Source organism: Dendrobates tinctorius, unplaced genomic scaffold, assembly GCF_039654945.1.
Source record: "Dendrobates tinctorius isolate UK_male_01 unplaced genomic scaffold, ASM3965494v1 ptg000240l, whole genome shotgun sequence".
Taxonomy (NCBI): Eukaryota; Metazoa; Chordata; class Amphibia; order Anura; family Dendrobatidae; genus Dendrobates; species Dendrobates tinctorius.
This window is the reverse complement of record NW_027361907.1, coordinates 4,565,834-4,583,271: the sequence shown is the minus strand read 5'-3', so window position 1 is coordinate 4,583,271 and position 17,438 is coordinate 4,565,834. Positions and strand designations below refer to the sequence as shown.

At 39.0% G+C, this 17,438-nt stretch overlaps 1 protein-coding gene across 3 annotated transcripts in view; it reads left to right on the top strand.

The window, feature by feature from the left end:
* ANKRD10 (ankyrin repeat domain 10) overlaps positions 1-17,220 on the top strand; it is a 68,082-nt gene extending 50,862 nt beyond the window's left edge. For all 3 annotated transcript variants that reach the window (XM_073556839.1, XM_073556841.1, XM_073556840.1), the window contains exons 4-6: positions 2,635-2,873; positions 7,245-7,328; positions 15,350-17,220. In XM_073556839.1, coding sequence (XP_073412940.1) covers positions 2,635-2,873; positions 7,245-7,328; positions 15,350-15,783 — 757 coding nt within the window. In that variant the 3' untranslated portion in view covers positions 15,784-17,220. The remainder of the gene's footprint in view (positions 1-2,634; positions 2,874-7,244; positions 7,329-15,349) is intronic.
* The last annotated feature ends 218 nt before the right edge of the window (positions 17,221-17,438 follow it).

The following is a 17,438-nucleotide window of genomic DNA, read 5'->3' as shown; positions in this document are numbered from 1 at the left end:
CTGGTAAGATTGTGTCGATATCCACAGTGAAACAAGTACTGCATGGGCTGAAAGGCTACTCTGCCAGGAAGAAGCCACTACTCAAAAAGAAATATAATAAACCCAAATTATTATTTGCAAATGCACACAGGACCAAAGACCTTAATTTTTGGAGACCTGTCCTGTGGTCTGATGAAACTAAAACTGAACTTTGTGGTCATAATGATCATCGATGCATTTGGAGGAAAAAGGGAGAAGCTTAGAAGCCAAAGAACACCATCCCAACTGTGAAACACGGGGGTGGTGGACTCGTGCACTTCAGTAAATGGCATCATGAGAAAAGATTGTGGCAATACTGAAGCAACATCTCAAGATATCAGCGAGGAAATTAAAGCTTGGTCAGAAATGGGTCTTCCAAATGGACAAATACCCGACGCATGCTGCCAAAATGGTAACAAAGTGGCTTAATGATATCAGTCAATGTTTTGGAGTGGCCATCCCAATCCCTAATCTCAATCCTATTGAAAATTTATTGGCAAAGCTGAAAAGGCAGGTGCAAGCAAAGCAACCTACAAACCTGGATCAGTTGCACCAGTTTTGTCAGGAGGAATAGGCCCAAATTCCGACCAACTATTGTGAGAAGCTTGTGGAAGGATATCCTAAACCTTCGACCCAAGGTATTCAGGTTAAGGGAAATGGCATCAAAGACTAATGAAATGTGTGTAAAGTTTTGACTTTGTGTTAAGGCATTTTTATTACTTACTGCATTGTCTCTGATTATTCTGGCAAATATTAATAATTATTGTAATCCTAATTGACCTAAAATGGGAAAGATTTATTCTGATTTCATGTCAGATATTGAGAAAAACATTCCTTTGTGTTTCTTTATATAGTGTATGTAAACGTCAGGTTTCAACTGTGTATATATGTCTAGTTACCATTTAAAATTGATTTGTATATTGTCATGTATTAAATGCTGTACTCAGATGTTAAGTTGTACTTCAAAATTAGTTCAGGCAACTACAATATACCCCTTAAATGTTAGTTTTCTGCCCCATAGACTTAATCACTTTAGCATTTTACAATTCTGATCTGAAAGTCATTCCAGAGAAATGTGCATAGAAGTTAAAGGGGTTTTCTGGCACAACTTACTGCTATGGATCTGATAATGTTGTGTGAAGAATAAGATGATCTAGAAAAAGGAAAGTCCAGCTCAAGGAGGAAAATCCAGAATTTTCTTTATTTCATTAAAATACAAGCATGGCTGCTATAGTCTTCATTGCGGTTTTTACCCTGACATGGGATAGCCGCACAGAAAGTGCCCAGGAGGTTCTGTACGCGTTTCGAGCGGTACACGCTCTTAGACTCTGAGTCTAAGAGCGTATGCTGCTCGAAACGCGTACAGAACCTCCTGGGCACTTTCTGTGCAGCTATCCCATGTCAGGGTAAAAACCGCAATGATGACTATAGCAGCCATGCTTGTATATTAATGAAATAAAGAAAATTCTGGATTTTACTCCTTGAGCTGGACTTTCCTTTTTCTATGAAGTATTCCAAGACGTCCAAGTGGAGACGTGTCCTTGCTCGGACCTTGCTGCAGCATCAGTGAGGGGTGAGCTGAACTAAATCCTTTTTTCTCCAAGAATAAGATGATACCTGGTGATTGTGCAAGCGTCCTGGCAGGTACATGCCGATGCAATGCCATCGGAACCACTCCCCTACTGAAAAACGGTGCTGGAGAACGCCTTTCAATCCTAATACCTGTCAAAGGACTTTGGATTACCTAGGTGCCATATGAGGAAAGCTTTAGGCATTTTGGCACCATTTTCTTAAAACATTTTAATATATGGTAGTTTAGACTTTTGCAGTTTATTGCATGTTATGGGGCACTTGCAAAAATCCTTTTTATTTGATTTGTTCACTTTACCAACGTGACAGGATGTGGAAGTGGCTCCAATCAATGGCCAATAATAAATTGCACTGGATCTGAGTCTATTTTGTGGGGGATACAGCATTTGACATTGATGTAAATATTCTTTTTGCATTTTGCTGAGCAAGAAAAACTTTAGTAATAAGTCCATCGAAATCTGTTATCACATCATCTTACATGTTAACATTTGTATAGCAAACCAATGCTTAGATGCTAAATATTTAAGATGGAATAAAGGCTTGGCAATGTCCCGTCTGTGCTGCATAGCTTTCATCCAGTAGGAGCTACAGGTTGTGTCATAATGATGCTATACCCCAACATTTTCTATAATCACCTTTTCTGAGCCAAGACATGGGAAATGCCACAGACAATCTATATTTGGTTATATTCAGTGTAGTTTTCTGCTATAGTTTGTAGCATAGGTATAATAAACTCTTGTGATTTAGTTAGTTGTCATTCTAAGTACTGTGAGATAATAGGATTTTGTGTAGCATTAAAAGGAGTTTTAGGAAATTTTAATTCAGCATTTAGCATTTATATATTTTAGAATGAGACATGTTTGTTTAGAAATAGCTAAGACTTTACAAAAAATAAAGACCTATCTAGATGAATTTAGAGCAACTACAGTTTGTATGGTTTTATGATTGTTCAGTCTTCAGATAGTTAGTAACTGAGGGCACACCCTATGTAAAATGTAGGATCTAATTCAGTTCTTTGTTATGCAGCTTTAGGAATGCCAGTGGCTTGACAGCGGCTGACCTCGCACACTCCCAAGGCTTCCAAGAGTGTGCTCAATTTCTCCTTAACCTCCAGAACAGTCAGCTGAACGGTTTTTATTACAGCAGCTCCTTAAATGGAGCCCACAAAGTCAACACCTCTAATCATTTTACTGGAGGTTCTATAAATCGCAAACGATCCTTCAATGATTTAGAGGCTTATGCCTTCAAGAAGCTTCGAACTGAAGGTGAGAAATTCACGTTTCTTGTCCGTGGTTTTGTATAATGAATTGACTAATGCAGTACTGCAGTATTTCATTCAAGCACCTTTTAACAAAAAAAAAATCTTTGAAATGGACGTTAGCCCCCCCCAATATACACTGGGCATGATGCATCAAGACCAGCGTGAACATGGGCTGAAGTCATACGCTCCTGATTCATGAAGAGGAGCATCGAACAAACGGCGTACATCTCTGTGCGCGCGTTGCCACAAGTCCTATTTTACCACCTGGAGAAAGATTTGTGGCGTAGTGAACACCGCTGCTCGATATGAATTTGACGAGCCACGGTTGCCACGTCCCTGCCCTGCCCTGCCCATTTGGCCTGAGCTGGGAGAAACAAAAAGTTGAAAAATGTTGGCGCTGTTCTGAGTTGCAACTAAATTTTGAGATTTTTCAAACAATTCTGGCATGAAATCTCTGATGCATCAAACCCGTTGTCTGGTGCGGCAGACTTGAATCTCTCCTGGAGCAGTCAACAGTCCATTGTTTGGGGAACCTCCTATCTATACCTGGACAGATGATGTCGAGGATGAGAAGGATTTGGATTTTTTTTACCATGAAATGAGCTACTGCCAGAGGTATTTTACAGTGTCTCATAAAGAGCACAAAAAAATCTGCTTGGCCGAGCATTTCTGTGTATGCCAGAGTAAGGGAAGTTGTCTGTTGTATGGGTAATAGTTTGACACTGTAATGAGTATATGGGCTTTAAAGGGAATTTGTCACCCCCTGGATTTTGTTTTAACTTATTAATATGGGCATACAGGTGGTAAATTGGTTAAATTAGTAATAACTGTATGACCATATCTTTGGTCTTGTTAAGAAATTGTCTTTTATTTCTTTATGCTAAGGATTTCTTCCAGGCTCTGGTGCGTGTGCCCCCTCCCATCAGTCACAGCGCCCTGTGACGTGTATTGCTGGCCCCAGAATCCTGCAATAACGCGGTTATACATACCTTATCCACCCTTCTATGGGCATTAGCTTCATTGTTCTTCTGTGGAGGCAGAATTAAATTGCAGATTATGCCCGTTTGTGACTTTATCATACAGTGTGTGTATGTGTGTGTGTGTGTATGTGTGTGTGTGTGTATATATATATATATATATATATATATATACACACTCACTGGCCACTTTATTAGGTACACCTGTCCAACTGTGTGTTAAGACTTAATTTCTAATCAGCCAATCACATGGCGGCAACTCAGTGCATTTAGGCATGTAGACATGGTCAAGACAATCTCCTGCAGTTCAAACCGAGCATCAGTATGGGGAAGAAAGGTGATTTGAGTGCCTTTGAACGTGGCATGATTGTTGGTGCCAGAAGGGCTGGTCTGAGAATTTCAGAAACTGCTGATCTACTGGGATTTTCACGCACAACCATCTCTAGGGTTTACAGAGAATGGTCCGAAAAAGAAAAAAAATCCAGTGAGCGGCAGTTCTGTGGCCGGAAATGCCATGTTGATGCCAGAGGTCAGAGGAGAATGGGCAGACTGGTTCGAGCTGATAGAAAGGCAACAGTGACTCAAATTGCCACCCGTTACAACCAAGGTAGGCAGAAGAGCATCTCTGAACGCACAGTGCGTCGAACTTTGAGGCAGATGGGCTACAGCAGCAGAAGACCACACTGGGTACCACTCCTCTCAGCTAAGAACAGGAAACTGAGGCTACAATTTGCACAAGCTCATCGAAATTGGACAGTAGAAGATTGGAAAAACGTTGCCTGGTCTGATGAGTCTCGATTTCTGCTGCGACATTCGGATGGTAGGGTCAGAATTTGGCGTAAACAACATGAAAGCATGGATCCATCCTGCCTTGTATCAACGGTTCAGGCTGGTGGTGGTGGTGTCATGGTGTGGGGAATTTTTTCTGGGCACTCTTTGGGCCCCTTGGTACCAATTGAGCATCGTTGCAACGCCACAGCCTACCTGAGTATTGTTGCTGACCATGTCCATCCCTTTATGACCACAATGTACCCAACATCTGATGGCTACTTTCAGCAGGATAATGCGCCATGTCATAAAGCTCGAATCATCTCAGATTGGTTTCTTGAACATGACAATGAGTTTACTGTACTCAAATGGCCTCCTCAGTCACCAGATCTCAATCCAATAGAGCATCTTTGGGATGTGGTGGAACGGGAGATTCGCATCAGGGATGTGCAGCCGACAAATCTGCGCCAACTGTGTGATGCCATCATGTCAATATGGTCCAAAATCTCTGAGGAATGCTTCCAGCACCTTGTTGAATCTCTGCCACGAAGAATTGAGGCAGTTCTGAAGACAAAAGGGGCTCCAACCCCTTACTAGCATGGTGTACCTAATAAAGTGGCCAGTGAGTGTGTGTGTGTATATATATATATATATATATATATATATATATATATATATATATATATATATATATATATATATATAATGTGTGTGTGTGTGTGTGTGTGTATTTAAAAAAAATTTTTTTTTCCTTTCTCTACAGCTCTGGCAAAAATTAAGACCACTGCACAGTTTTATAAAAATCAGCTTCTCTACATATCTGACTTCCATTCCAGTGTCAGTTGAATTTCAACCAGAGTACACCTAATTCTACTTTACTGTGCTTCTGATTAGGTGATCACCTGAACCAAATCTTATTTAACGAAGAAAAGTATAAAAAAAAAAACCCTACTGTGGTGGTCACAATTCTCTTGCAATAGGACCATCTGGATAGCAAAACAAGTGCTAGTAATATCCCAAAAGTAATAGGAATGAAGAAATAACTTTAAACCATGCCAAAGGAGTTGAAAAGAAAAGTCTTGAGTGAGGAAGAGAAGGGCTCAATTCTGGCTTTACTGGCAGAGGGATACAGTGAGCGTCATGTTGCCTCCATCCTTAAAATTTCTGAGACGGCAGTCCATGACAACAAGGCTACAAACTGGCAGAAAGCGAAAATGACTCTCCACTGACCGGGATGACTGTCGTCATATTTGAATGTCACTCAGCAACCGCAGGATCAAGTGACCTAGAAAAGGAATGACAAATGGCAGCTGGGGTGAAGTGCACGGCAAGAACAGTTCGTAACAGGCTCCTAGAGGCAGGGCTCAAGTCATGTAAAGGTAGAAAAAAGCCTTTCATCAATAAAAAGCAAAATAGAGCCAGGCTGAAGTTTGCCAAAGACCATAAGGATTGGACCATAGAGGACTGGAGTAAAGTAATCCTCTCTGATGAGTCTAATTTTCAGCTTTGCCCAACACCTGGTTGTCTTATGGTTAAACGGAGACTTGGAGAGGCGTACAAGCCACAATGTCTTGCACCCACTGTGAAATTTGTTGGAGGATCGGTGGTGATCTGGAGATGCTTCAGCAAGGCTGGAATTGGGCAGGTTAACTTTTACGAAGGACGTAGGAATCAAGCCGCATACAAGGTTATCCTGGAAAAACGGTTAATTCCTTCTGCTCAGGCAATGTTCCCCAACTCTGAGGACTGTTTGTGTTTTTTTTTTTTGTTTTTTTTTTTTTTTTTTTTGTTTTTTTTTCTCCAGCAGGAATAAGCGTCATGCCAGCTGGGTCAATCAATGTGTGGATGAAGGACCATCACATCAAATCCCTGTCATGACCAGCCCATTCTCCAGACCTGAACCCCATTGAAAACCTCTGGAATGTAATCAAGAGAAAGATGGATAGTCACAAGCCATCAAACAAAGAAGAACTGCTTACATTTTTGTACCAGGAAGCAGCATAAGGTCACCCAAAAGCAGTGTGAAAGACTGGTGGAAAGCATGCCAAGACGCATGAAAGCTGTGACTAAAAATCGTGGTTATTCCACAAAATATTGATTTCTGAACTCTTCCGGAGTTAAAACATTAGTATTGTTGTATCTAAATGATTATGAACTTGTTTTCTTAGCATTATTTGAGGTCTGCAAGCACTGCATTTTTTTTTTTTTTTTTTTTTTTTTTTTATTTTGACCACTTCTCATTTTCTAAAAACAATACAAAATTTATTGCTTGGAAATTCAGAGACATGTTGTCAGTAGTTTATAGAATAAGAGCATTTCATATTTTACTCAAATATACCTATAAAGAGAAAAATCAGACAAACTGAAAATTTTGCAGTGGTCTCTTCATTTTTGCCAGAGTTATAGGTGGGCCATCATTCCTGTTTTTTTACTTGGATTCCACAGAATCCAAATATACCTTTTGCCCCAATTTTTAACTATATTCAGTAAAATAGATTTGTATTTTGTACTTGTGTGAGTGGTTGTAATGAAACTAGTAGTTTATCTGCTTTTTGTCTAAAACCATTTTTCTCATGTTTGATAAGTTTTTTCCTAGTCCTCAGTATATTTGCATCTATTGTTTCTTTCAGGAGGCAGCATTCATCTCCAGGCTGATTTGGCTTTGGGGATAGAAGACGAGAGTATGCATGTAGAGAGTCACTCGGAGATATCAGGTGGGGTTGGGCAAATTTCTGACAGATGCTACAACGTACAGCTGGTTGAAGATATGAAACCACAGGAGAACACCTCTGTTAGACCAGCAAATAATATTTGCACAGTGTCTCCGATGCAATCGCCTTTTCGTTGCATAAGCCAATATGCTTATTTTTGAATGTTCTCGTGTATGAAATAATGGTATCGCCATCATCCTTCCTGATTTGTATCATATCTTCATATGTTTATAAAAAAGAAGAAACAATAAAGACTTTGGGAGGGATCTGTATAAGCTGGTAATCAAGGAGCATTAATCCATGTGGTACTTGTGTAAAAATAATCGATCTGTCCAGGCTTCAACTACTATTGTTGCTTTTTTTTTTTTTTTATTTCAGTTTATTTTTGAGCTTTTGAATTGTAAATTTGTGCGTATATAGACATTCACTTCTAATAGCTTGAATGTTGTAGTTATTAAAATCCGTACTAAATTGGATTGCACTTGTATTGGTTTAATACGCTAAAACATCCAGTGTAATAGTTTAATGCAGATATTGGGAAAGAATAAGACAAAATCTGAAAACTGACCATTTTAAGAGAACTTTTCACCACTACATGCTAACCTGGCTACATGATGATAAAGGAGCTGAAGATATAAATGAAATGTAGTTTTATTAGTTTGTATGCCAATTTCCCCTTCAAGGAGGCATTGGCAAAGATTCTTCTCTGAGAGAATTTGCTTCTTCCCCCCCATATGACTTTGGTCAATTGTAAACAGGCAGCAATATATGGATTTATGGGAAGGAAAAAATGGAATGGCCCCAGAAAATCTTGGAACCGGCTTTCTCAAGTGTAAGACGGTAAAACTGTTGTCTAGGTGGGTTATACAGATCTTACTGCCGGTACATGTGCTGGTGGAGGAGAGTACCATTGCAGTATGTTACTGAGGCCGGGGTCACACTTGCGGGAAACTCGCACGAGTCTTGCACCTCAATACCCGGCACTCGGGAGCGGAGTGTTCAGCTGCATAGAAATATATGCAGCCGCGTACTCCGGTCCTGAGTGCCAGTGGCAGTGCTGGGTATTGAGGCACAAGACTCGTGCGAGTTTCTCGCAAGTGTGACCCCGGCCTAAGGTAGATGCACAGCAGTATAAGTAATGACACACAGCGCAGTGGAGGTCCTCCCACTGCACTTGTACTGTCAGTACTTGCCGGAAGTGAGCACTTGGTAATAGTCTTGCCATATTACACTGAGAGCCTTTTCTAAGCTGCTCTCGCTTTCTCCCCCTTCCTCTGTATGTGTTTGCCTATTTGAGGGGGGATTTTTTTTTCCCACTGTATGACTCAGCCCCGTGATTGGGTGTTTTTTTGTTTTTGTTTTTTTTTTTTTAAGCTGTAGAGACATGCACAGATTTTTATTACTGTATTTTTCACTTTTTACAGTTCAGTGAATGTCTTATAGGTTTTATGGCTTGTGGACTTGTATCACTTATATTGTTAATGATTTATTATGATCATCTAATGTGTCATTAAAATGAAGTTGTGATTTTTTTTGAGAAGCTTTCCAGAAAAAATAAAGTTGGCAACCCTGTGGGCAGTTGCAGTTTGGCGATTTTTAGTCGTTAACGTCTATTTAAAAAAAAAAAAAAATGTTGACACGTGTTCCCTAATAATACCCTTTTAAAGAACCTGACTTTCTATTAAGTCTAGACAATTACAAAAACCTGGCACTCAAGATTGTGAAGAAAAAAAATGTTCCATTAATTTTGCTTCCAGACAGTATAACGTTATTGAACGTTTTCGGTCCACCACTGGACCTTCATCAGAATAGTCTGGTTCAAAAGTAAAGATGGAGTGGAGATTCTTCTAGAATGGTTACGGAAAAGGCGCCTGGATGCCGTAGCACAAGGTATACAGAAACGGCGCGTCTGTGTCTTGCGACATCCGTCGCTATGGATATGCGCTGATGGCCGGAGTGAGTTAGAATCGCGTGTCTGCGGTGTGCGTTCCCCGCCACTTTGGCGTACATCCACAGCAGCGGGGGAACACACACCCCAGACACGCGATTCTTCTAGAAGCATCTGCACTCCATCTTTTTTTTTTGAACCAGACTATTCTAATGAAGGTCCAGTGGTGGACTGAAAACGTTCAGTAATGTTATATTGTTTGGATGCAAAATAAATGGAACATTTTTTTCTTCACAATTTTGAGTGCCAAGTTTTTGTAATTGTCTACATGCTGGGTTGGACACCCTACTTGAGCACCTAAAACTTACCACCGTATGAGTGCTGTGTTTTTCTATATTTTTTCTAGTACGTCTCGTCTGGACTTTCAGATCCCACAAACCTACCGTACTTTGCGCTACTTGCAGTGAAAAGTGCGAGATCACAATAACGTGAGATCCTGCGAAATGAATGAAACAAGCTGTGCTACATCCTTTAAAGAGCGGTCACTGGAAACTGCTCCAGTGTTGTCACCTTTAGGAAACCGCTCCGTAAAGGACCTTGCACAACTTGTTTATTTCAAAGCGCGATATCTCACATTTTCACGGCGAAAGTCGCATATCTCAACCTTGGGTTCTTTATGGGGCCATTAGGGACACTTGCCAGTGCCTGTTTTATTAGTTTTTTTCCATCTAATTGATGATTTTAGTAAGTAACCTTGATCTGTAGCTGCGCATTGCTTGTTTTCTGAAATGAAAAGGGCAGCCACAGATTGACGTTGGGCACTCTTTAGTGTTCAGCCCACGTTATTCTTTTGATGCTGAGCTTGGGCTTTGTTTCACCATGAAAGGTTGAGCAGATTTTCCCATAGCTTTTATGAACGCTTCACATGCTTTCAGGTAGAATACCAGAGAAGCCACAGTCTTTTCATGTATGATAGAAGAACACTGCTGTGGTGAGTGGGTATAATATAAATGTGTTACGATTAAAATTAATATATAGTGCAATTGCAGAAACTGAAGTGAAACCAGTTTCCCTTCAGATTTTATCTTCATTTTCCAGCAGAAACAGGCAGAGTTGCACACTTTAAAGGGACACTCCCATCCTATAAAAAGATGGCAAATTCCTTATATTCAACTACTTTTTTATTGGTGGTCGTCTTAATTCTGAGATGTCCACAGATCCTGAGCATGAAGGTGCCTTTAGTGCTAGTTTACCATTGTCTCCCATGGTTTTCCTGTTTTTGCCTCTACTAGTCCCTAGAGAATGGAACACAATCTTGTCGTCTTAAAGGGGTGGTCTGAAGGCAAAGTGTTTTTCCTGATGTATTTAGTTCAGTAATCTAAGCTATTTTCTAATATACGGTACGTGCTTTAAAAATTCCATACCGTTTCCTAACTACACAAACTACTTTTGTATTTTTTCTCTACTTCCTGTCTGACTATTTGTTTGAGTATCACCAGTGCATGCTGGGGGTAGACTCTACACAAGGGATACCCACAGGGACCAACCCCTGAAATGAGCATAACTGATGACACTTTGTTTGAGGGAGGGGCCAGGGGCTGTGACAATATCCGCAACCCCAACCCCCTGATGATGCCTCATGAGTATCCCAGCATGCACTGGGGATACTTAAATGAATCATCAGACATGAAGTACGAGACAAAAAAAAAATACTAAAGTAGGTAGTTTAGTGAGGGAACGGTAGTGAATTTTTAACGCAAGTATAATAGAAAATGGCTTAGATTATGGGACTAAATAGGGAAAAATGCTTTGCCTTGAGATCACCCCTTTAAGAAGACAAGATTGTATATAAATATAGCAGTGGAGGGGTCTCATTGATAAGTGACTTCTTCTCATCCTGTTAATATATTTTCTCCAATTTAAAGGAAACCTGTCAGTAAAAAATACAGGTTCATAACAGTTGTTCATCTCACTTCAAGGATGGAATATCACCTTGAAGCCAATCACAACCAGGCTTTTAAAAGGAAATAAATTTAATAATATTCAAGCTTATCTATCTTTTTATGCTGTCATTATTATTAAGCACATTGTCATTGTAATATATATTGTAGCAAAGCTAAATGACAAAGCTCTGCTATACATTATATGCACCCACAATGCTACTTGATGTGTCAGAAGCAAGCTTTGACATATATTTTCGTTAGGTAAAAAGCTAAGGCCTGTTTCACACTTCCGTTTTTTCAAATCCGTCAAAATCCGTTGTTTTCCGTAAAAAAACGGATCCGCCATTTTTTGCAGGATCCGGTTTTTTTTGTCCCATAGACTTCCATTACGGTTACCGCGGATCCGTCAAAAAAACGGATCCGTTTTTAAAAAAACGGATCCGTTTGCATCAGTTTCCGTCAAAAAAACGGAAACGGATCCGTTTGGCGGACACAAAAACGGAAGTGTGAAACAGGCCTAAGTAATATAGTGCAATATTTACCTTTTACTAATACAAAGTGACTGTTTGCTGTAGTCAGATGCTGCATTCACAATTCTGAAGGCTTCAGAGTATTAATCTGCCAACATGCATCGCTTGCTTAGCATCAATCCAGTGATTTTTTTTTTTTTTTTTTGGGAAAGTCTCTAGTCAGTGTATCGGGAATCTGATGTGGCAAAACTGAGCATTTCCAATACATTATTGGAGATCCTTCTTTTTTTTTTTTTTTTTTTTTTTGTCTAGAAGGATTGTGAATGCAGCGTGGTAGTATAATGCTGGCAAGTAATTTGGTGCAGGGTAAGTAATACGTTTACAAGTTTCATATATTTAATCCTATTTTTGAAAGTAAATAAATTTAAACAATTGCTCCGGCAAGACAGCCCACATCATGTATAGAGGATAGAATAAAATGCTCAACACAATAAAAATTAGAATCTGTAATCAGAAACTATTCAAACATTCTCTGTTTATTATCTGATTTATAAATGCAAAGTAATATACAGTTAGGTACAGAAATATTTGGACAGTGACCGTCTTTGTGATTTGTGCTCTGCGTGCCAATATTTTTTTTTTTTTTTTTATTTAAAATGAAATACCTGAGATACAATTGAAGTGTAGAGTCTCAGGTTTAATTTTAAAGGGGTTGAACAAAAATATCCTGTAAAACTTTGCCTGAAGTCTGGAAGCCATGGACGTTACAAAACTGGCTTTACTGCAGCTGACTTCAGTTGTTGCTTGTTTGTGGGTCTTTCTGCCTTAAGTTTTGTCTAAGCATGTGACGTGTGTGCTCGGTGGGGATGAGAATTGCCTCAACGATTGCAGAATATTCCAGTTCTTTCCCTTTATAACCTCCTGAGTTGCTTTCACAGTATGGTTTGAGTCATTGTCTATCTGTACTGTGAAGCGCCGTCCAATGAACCTTACTGTATATGGTTGAATCGAAGCCGAAAGTATTGTGCTGTACACTTCAGAATTCATTCGGCTGCTTCTGTGTTCAGTCACATCATCAATAAACACTAGTGTCCCAGCGCCATTGGAAGCCATGCATGCCCATGCCATCACACTGCCTGCACCATAATTTACAGAGGATGTGGTGTGCTTTTGATCATGAACCGTTCCAAGCCTTTTCCATACTTTCTTCCCATCATTGTGATACAGGATGATCTTGGTTTCAGCAGTCCAAAGAATGCATTTCCAGAACTGGGCTGGCTTCTTTAAATGTTCTTTGGCAAAGTCTAATCTGGCGCATCCATTTTTGACCCCATCACCCCCGAGCCATTTTTCTGTTTTTTGTTTTCCTTTTTTCCTTCCCAGAGCCATCGCTTTTTTTTTTTTTTTTTTTTAATTTTCAGTTCGTATGGCTGTATGAGGGCTTGCTTTTTGCGGGATGAGTAGTACTTTTGACTGCCATTGACTTTACTATATAGTGTACTGGAAAATTGAAGAAAAAAATTCCAAGTGCCGTGAAATTGCAAAAAAAAAAAAAGTGCAATTTCACAATTGTATTTTTTATTTACCATATTCACTATATAGTAAACTATGTTATTGCATTTTATTGGAATGTTGCGACAACTAAAAAAAAAAAAAATACAATCCTGGCGGTTTGATTTATTTATTTTTTTTCTTCATTACGCTGTTTACCAATCTGATTAGTGTATCTTTTTTTTTTTTTGTTTTTTTTTCTTTTTAATGGGGCAAAAGGGTGGTGATGTGAACTTTTGTGCCTTCTTTTTTTCTCTCCTTTTTACATTATTTAATAGTCCCCTTAGGAGAACTCCTATTGGTCAGCCCCCGCAGGAGGATGGTGACGACAGTCACGTGGGTCTTCTGCAGTCCCCCAGCTGTCATAACCCATCGGAGCCCCGATGGGTTATGAAAGGTGTGGATATGCGGTCTTGATGCACTTCCGGCTGGCACGTGTTAAACACCGCTGTCACTGACGGCGGTATTTAACGTAACAGTTGCGTGTGGATCTCTGATAAACACACACAGCTGTTAGTCGGTTGTGAAGGGAGTTAATGTTGTTTAATGGTTTGCACCTTGTGGTGAACCATCTGTATTTGCCTCAAGTCTTCTCTTTATGGTAGACTTAGATACTGAAACACCTACTTTCTGGACAGAGTGCTTCACTTGGGTGGACAATGTAGTGGTTTTTCTACACCATGGAAAGGATTCTGAGATCATCCACCACTGTTTTCTAAGGATGTTCATGCATTTTTCAGTTCCCAAGCTAACAAGTGTTTTTGTTTTTGCAGAATGTACCAAACTGTTCATTTGGCTACTCCTAATATTTCTGCTATCGCTCGTATAGATTTTTTCTTTTCTTTTTCCCAACCTAATGATGGTCTGTTTCTCATCCATTGTGAGCTTTTTTTTTTTTTTTTTTTTAATGTCCATTATAAGGTTCAACGGTAACATAATAGATTTTCAAACATAATGAAATAAATTGATAAACAGCTAAAATGCCAAAACTTGTCAGTATCCAAATATTTCAGTACCTAACTGTACAATACTTAGCTTTTAAAGAAAAGTTGTTGAAGGTCATGTAGTTCTATTTTGGGTAGGTGATTAACATTCTCTTGAAACCACATATAACATCTATGTGAAAATAAACACAATATTATATCAAAATACAGTGTCAACTAATTAAAGAAGCACTCCAGTTAACTTCCCACCCCCCATATCCTTGTGTTGGTTGTAGTGTCTATGTAGTAATATACTCACTGATCGACTTCTAATTTGATAGCTTGCACCGTTCCCTTCTGAGTCACATGACAGCAATTAAAACTCTCCAGATCACACTGGAGTCTGTAAGACTAGTGCCTTTTACAATATACATTTATGGAGCGTCGTTCTGACTCTTCCAGCTCTTTTGGAACCCAGTGTGATACGGAGAGTCATGGTGCAAGAAGCTGGATAACACCATGATCGGTGAGTATATTAACACTTGAACACTACACTAACATTCACACAGGTTTAGGGAGCAAAAACTTAATGTGAGTGCATCATCAACAAATTTATTAAATATAGGTTACAAAGATATAGGTGTAAATGGAGGAGAAAAAGCAACTGTATAAAGATTGTTGACAATTAAAAGGAGTTGTCCAGTCTTAACAGTCCTGTAGCTGCTGCTTCTTCATTCTTACAGCGTGTGCCCTGCACGCTGTCAGGATTGTTTGATGTTGCCTGTGAGAGCGGCGGGCATAGGACTGCAAGTATGTGATTTTTCACACATGTGGTCACGTTCTATCTGGATAATTTTGCTCAATACAAGTGAATCGAAGGAGACCAAGCATGTCAAAATGTGGCAGGAAGTATGCAAATCACACACCTGCAGTCACTTGACTGCACCCTCTCACCGGTGTTCACGCTAAGTATTCAGAAGTCTGAGTTTTACTACAAGTCCGGACACCCCTTTTTAATATGGTAATTATTCATGTCTGGACATTTTGTAAACTGATGCTCCCAAGGGTTTAGAGCACATGTAAAACTGTGAAATATGTACTCCTTGTTTTTATAAGTATATGTCTACTATTTTTAGCATAGCTCATCTCCATGTTTACATAGAGGGGGACATTAAGTGATTTTCACTTTTCTTTTTGCACAATTACACTTTGCGCTTCAAAGGTTTGACAGGTTTGTTTCTTGATACAGATATGAATGGTAGCTTCTCTACGTTAACAAATGGACAAGCAAGTAATGGATTTATTGCGCTACATGGAGACATGGATTCAAGTCCTGCAAGGTGCCTTCAGTTTTCCAATGAAATCAGCAATGTCACAAATGGCAAGAAGGAGAGCCCTGGTGAACATGGGACTTTTACTGAAACCAACATTAATGCTGTAAATTCTCAGACCTGTGGCTCTCTGCATGTTAATGGGAGCCCCAGTAGCTGGGTTGCATCCAGGCCTTCATTGGGTGATGGAGCTGCTGATATCTTACAGTATGGCTACTACCATGGATTTGGAGACTCTGCTGAAAGCTTATCTGAGTACAGTAGTCTTCTAGAACATTCTGATTCGGTCAGTGTTGAACATAGGTATAAAAGTACTTTCATAAGCACACTTCACCAGTATCAGGGATTCTGAGGTTACATACCAGTGTGCAAGGAAGGTTGGTAATTTGGCATTTTGGATTCCAGTAGCATAAAAAATTATCTTTAATGCCCGTTTATATACAAATATAAAGAAGTTGTGTTTTTTGGTGTGGGGGGAAGCCCATGGATAACTAAACCTGGGTAGAATTGCCTATATGTAGTCCATTGCAGTTCACTCAAGCTTATACTTGTAAAGAGTAGAATTGCGCAGAAGGGTCCCTTAAGCAAAGAAGCTAGGATGGGGCATCAGGTGTGAGGCAAAACAAGGGTCATGAGTAATGCTGTGTTATCGTATGCTATGAAAACAGTACTTTTACAATGTTATGTCAAATGACACTTGCATTTCCAGTTTTTTAGGCATTATTTTTCTAACTGCTATGCAAATAGTAAGGAAAGCTAGTTTTGTTTTGTTTTTTTTTAGTTTCGTATAAATGTTCTGTTTTTTTAGTATGTGAAAGTTGTCATAACTGTACTCCCCGCATCCTTGGAAGCATACTACTACCATTTCATTTTTGGTACCAGTTTTAGCCAAAAAAGGAAAATGGTTGTAAGATTTCTCTTTTGAGACTTCCTACATACAGGAGAAAAGGACAAACAATTCAAGTTGAATTTAATGAATTATTTTATATTTTAGTAAATATTGCTTCTAAAACTGTAAGAAGCCTTTACTACTTCTTTTAGATACTTCCTGCTGAAGGTAAACTTAATTGACATTTCATAGATTTTTTTTTTTTATTATGAAAAGATGTTTAATGGTGGTAGCAGGTATTATTTTCTAGAAACCTGTATTGTACACTATTAAACAAAGGAATATTTGTATTTTGCAATAATATAACAATGACTTACTTGTACCAATTCCAGCAAGAGCAGTCGACATTTGATGTGGATCCATGTACTATGTTAGTTATAATCGTTTTTTATGTAAACATGACGAGGCATGAAGAAAGTTACATTCTATCAAGATCTGTTTTCTCATTGCTTCTGTGTTTGATTTCTTTTTCTTTCTTAATTACCAAGCTTGAAATCATTTACATTTTGTCTGTGTAAACCCTCACAATTTTCTGCAAATACTTCAACACCAAAAATTTGCCACTTAGGCCTGTTTCACACTTCCGTTTTTTCAAATCCGTCAAAATCCGTTGTTTTCCGTCAAAAAACGGATCCGCCATTTTTTGCAGGATCCGTTTTTTTGGTCCCATAGACTTCCATTACGGTTACCGCGGATCCGTCAAAAAAACGGATCCGTTTTTAAAAAAACGGATCCGTTTGCATCAGTTTCCGTCAAAAAAACGGAAACGGATCCGTTTGGCGGACACAAAAACGGAAGTGTGAAACAGGCCTTACTCCCTGCTTGGATCGGATTGTTACAGAATACTGAATAGTATATAGTATTCATGTTTGCAATCTTATAGTTTTTTTTTTTTTTTTTCTTTTATATGAATGACCGATTTATGTTCATTCCTTACAGAAACAAAAGCTACCTGTGTTTTATTGGATAAGACTATGAAGTTCAATTTTCTTATCCAAATTTTCAGTGTTTCAGTAAAAACACTTCACTTTGGCTCAGAGTTTGTGGCATTTATATATATTTTTTTTTTTTTTTGCAAAAACTGACTCCCTCTTTTTCGCTTTTTTTTTTCTTTTTCC